A 4,119-nucleotide genomic window follows, 5' to 3' on the forward strand; every position below is an offset into this window, starting at 1 on the left:
TGATGTGATGTGTATTTATTTAACTCAACGTTGATATCATATAGGTTTAGAAAGAGTTATATACGTAAAAACAGGGGACGGGACAACACATGTGTTGTCCCGTCCCCTGTTTTTACGTATATAACTCTTTCTAAACCTACATCATTACCAACGCGCTCACTAAGAAGTTTGATATCATAGGTGGTCATTATTATAATTATAATATCGACATGTGTTTGTGAGCTGTGATCATCGAGAAGTGAAACAGCACAATAAATAAAGCTTATATATAGCTCCTCCCAGTGCAATATGGTACTCGAAACGAAGCGTAGTTCTTTATGACTGTCAACTGCGCTTGGAAAGAAATATTATTGTTTTACCAACAAGTGATGAACCAACACGACAGGAACGTGTTATAACAAAAATGCTTATATTGTAACGTAGAATGTGGAGTCCGGACAGCACATATCAAATCTGTTTTGTGTGAAATACTCCATAAAGCTCTTGTAAATTTTTTCTTTCTCCATTTGGAGGTCTTCTATTGCATTGGATTTCTGGAAAACAAGTAGAGGAATTCATAGTTAACCATGACTTTTACCCTAAAACTGCGCAGGTTCTTACATGAACGAATCTCTCCCAGAAGATGCTTTCGTAATTGTGCTGTTTTGTATGAAAGACGAAACAAAAGACTTTTTCTCAAATTTTATGTTCTGTGCACGCTTTCAAATCCACGATAAAAGTGTATGAACACAATTAAAATCCCTAATAAAGAAATAACATTTACCTGTGTAGTCTGTCAAATAAACATACCAGAACTTATAAGTAATTGACATATCTTGAGTAATATTAAATACGTTATGTTATGTTACTTTATGTGTTCCTACACGTTCATTGGACACTTCAATATGTGTCCTACAACCCATAGTAAAGGCAGTATGTAATAATTGGCCTCTACTACGACAGCTAAGATAAAAACATTATTTTACAGCATCTAAATTGTTTAGTTTTGCTACGCAACCTTTTGCTCTACAAGTTATAACATTGTAGGTTTTATGCGATTATAACATTATAGCCATATAACTTTAAACAGAACCAAAAACACAGACATCATATGTTGTGAAGCATAATATTTATGCTTCACACCAGCAAAATATTTCTCTACTTGTCTTGAGAACGTAATAGTAGAATAAATCGAAGATAAAATCTGGTAATTTAGAGTGATCTTCACTATAATTCATTTTCTTTTTCGCGAACGTGTTGTTATTTGCCATCGCGTAGAAAACACACAAAAAACTCTACTGTGAGAACACAATGTATAATACACGCCACACCTAACAAAAACACTGTAGTGAATTTTAGTGCATAACAAAAATCATAGATGCATTTGAGCTAATATTTGAAGGGAGAAGTTATAGTAGCAGGGATGTAATAGGGCATCATAAAAAAGGAAAGTTACTTGGTACTAGGAAAAAATTAGCACAACAAATTCAAGACCAAGTTACGCATTCTACGGCAAAGCTTATCGTTCGTTCCAATTATAAGTATGACTTCACTCTACAAAATGGTGATAATTGTTCCCAGATATTACGTTGGCTATGTAGAAAAAGGTCCCAATAAAAACCTGCATAAAATGCGACACACATGGCAATTTTAAGGCCAAATAACAAAGGGCATCTGGCACGGCCAGCGAAAAACACGCGTCGAAGTCAGAAGTCGTCGTATTGGACTCAGTACATCGACAATTACACTGAGATTTAACGAAGACAGACACATATTCTACGTATGACGATTTATTTAGGTGTGGCTCATGTGCTGCCGCAAATGTTCATTGCCGCTTGATTGAACAATTTATGTTTCTAATTGCATTTCTAGAGTATTATTTGCTCTTAGTGAGTTGGCGATTCATATGTGGAAGCAATAGAGTAAGATGACAACGGTGCACCGGGAAGCCACAAAAAAAATTAAAGGTGCTTTTTTTTTGCTTCTTTTGAGTGTTTCCCCGTTGTTTCCTCGTCTTTTTGTGCCGTCGCTTTCCGCTTTTGTGAGTAATTACGCAGTGAAATGAAGCTTACCCTAGGCACCTCTTGATTTCTTGTGTTCTTGCACGGGATATGCAAGCTAAATTGCTTTAATGCCTCCTCCCTTACTTCGAGGCGAATCTTTTATTTTGAAACATTTCTTGCAGAAAACCTTCAAACGCTTCAGTTAGAAGGGACAGCGGCTGAACCATTGTCACTCTATCGCCGATTTTGTTTTCAAACAAAATGGGTATTCGCGACGCAAGCTCCAATTTGGACATAAGGTGATTTGTCGAAATTCTTTTAATGGTGGCAAGTAACTTCACGTGACAATCTGCACCTTTAAACAATTTCCAAATTTTGAATGGCGATGGAGAATGATTGTTTGTGTTCCGTATATAGCAGATGGGCAGCACTTCGGCTGAAGCCTCCATTCATTGGCAAGACACAGCAAGAAACCGGTATTGTTGTCTAATTTTCACGTATATATTTTGTTAAGAATTTAATATGTATTTTATTAAACATAGAGTACCTAATGGAACTTGCTTTTCTAACTAATACCAAGGCTGGCTTAAAACTCACGTTAATCGCTCTGGTTCCGACCAATGTGAGCTGAATGAACGGGTATGGAATAGTTGCCAATCTAGTTTCCACCTTAAATACAAAAAAGTTACAAAAACATTAGAACTTCTTTCACGTCACACAAGTATTAATCGAAAAGAAAACTTATATAATATAAGTATTGCACCATGCAAATTATGCAGAAAGCCCTCTTAAACACCACTGCTTCAGAACCATTCACGAACAATATTACCAGATAACGGTGGGCAATCGTGAATATACTTGATTTTATGAACGTAAACGTGTGCCGAAATAATAACTTTTTTTGCGAAATTACTTACGGAAACCGGCCAAATATTTAGCCATTATCCTATAAATGAGGCAAGTTATCCCTCTTACGGCATTCAGAAGCACAGTAAAATAAAAATTTGGGTCACGGTGTGTTTCATGAAACCTCTCCTGAACTTCGTGGTTGTAGATAAAGTGAACGCCAATCTGCATTACATCGCCTACAATGAAAGAGACAAAAAAAATGAGGAAGGCTAGAGGTACACCTAAGCACTTCTTATGAGTTGTGAATGCGAAAGCACGCACGCCGCTCTTCGCTCCCTTCTTTAATTTGCGGCGTACAACGCGCTGACCATGGGCGTGGAGCGGTGGAGCCGCTGCTTCGCGGACACGCAGCGCCAGCGAGTGAGCGTTCGTTCAAACTGTCGTGTGCCTTGCGGTGCGAGGAAAGGACAGCAACGTAGTTCCTAGCAGAACGAACCGCTTGGTCTATTCCAAGCGCCGTATATTTTGCCAAGCGCCGTACAACCGATAAGAGGTGAGCGAACGCAGTGATCAGTGACAACAGAACAGTGTGATAACACAATCAGGATGACACAACACAAACTGACGCGCGGTGGCCAAAGGGAGCCTCGTCGACGCGCGCCAGCCAATGAGACCAAAGTGTAAAAGGTGCCGTTGGCTAGATTTGCGCGTGGTTGCATTAAGGGGCCTTTTTGCATGGTTGCAAAGCTGATGACGTCGGCTCGCTCCATGAGACAGTTAATGCTTTCGCATTAAAAATCTTCTATCCAAAAACGCGGCCTTTTAGTATTGTCGCCACTCAAGAGCACGAACTTGGACTTTTGTTTTATTTAAGCTTAATACGACGCAGTTCATTCGAAACCTCAAGATGTACGTACTAAGTGATGAAGCAGTTTACACAAGCTTTTAAGGCACGTCCCAAATGGGAAGTATTATCTCCTCTATTATTCGTAGTCATTTTCTGGATTATAATAAATAAGTATAGCACTCTTCTTTTTCAAAGTGCAGCTCTTGGGCGCCCGTTCCCGGGTGGAGCGGCGTCGCCATCGGCGTCGGCGTAACCGCGCTAAATATAGCGGGAAAGTTGATGTCACCTGACATCAACAGCAATTCGATTCCCCGCAATATTTAGCGGGAAAATTGGCGTCACGTGACCTCAACACCAATTCAGTTTCCCCGCTAAATTTAGCGGGGGAAATGACATAGCATGATATGGTTTCACGTCACCTATTAACAAATTCAGTTTCTC

At 39.4% G+C, this 4,119-nt stretch overlaps 1 protein-coding gene across 1 annotated transcript; it reads right to left on the reverse strand.

Annotated features, from left to right (window-relative positions):
• Positions 1 to 407: 407 nt before the first annotated feature.
• LOC120836054 lies at positions 408 to 3,059 on the reverse strand. The gene is made up of 3 exons (XM_040211194.1): positions 2,958 to 3,059; positions 2,580 to 2,651; positions 408 to 533 (listed from the first exon to the last, which is right to left on the reverse strand). The coding sequence occupies exons 1-3, from the start codon at positions 3,057 to 3,059 to the stop codon at positions 408 to 410; spliced, it is 300 nt and encodes a 99-aa protein (XP_040067128.1).
• Between the last annotated feature and the right edge of the window lie 1,060 nt (positions 3,060 to 4,119).

The sequence above is a fragment of the Ixodes scapularis genome, unplaced genomic scaffold, assembly GCF_016920785.2.
Source record: "Ixodes scapularis isolate PalLabHiFi unplaced genomic scaffold, ASM1692078v2 ptg001864l_1__unscaffolded, whole genome shotgun sequence".
Lineage (NCBI taxonomy): Eukaryota > Metazoa > Arthropoda > Arachnida > Ixodida > Ixodidae > Ixodes > Ixodes scapularis.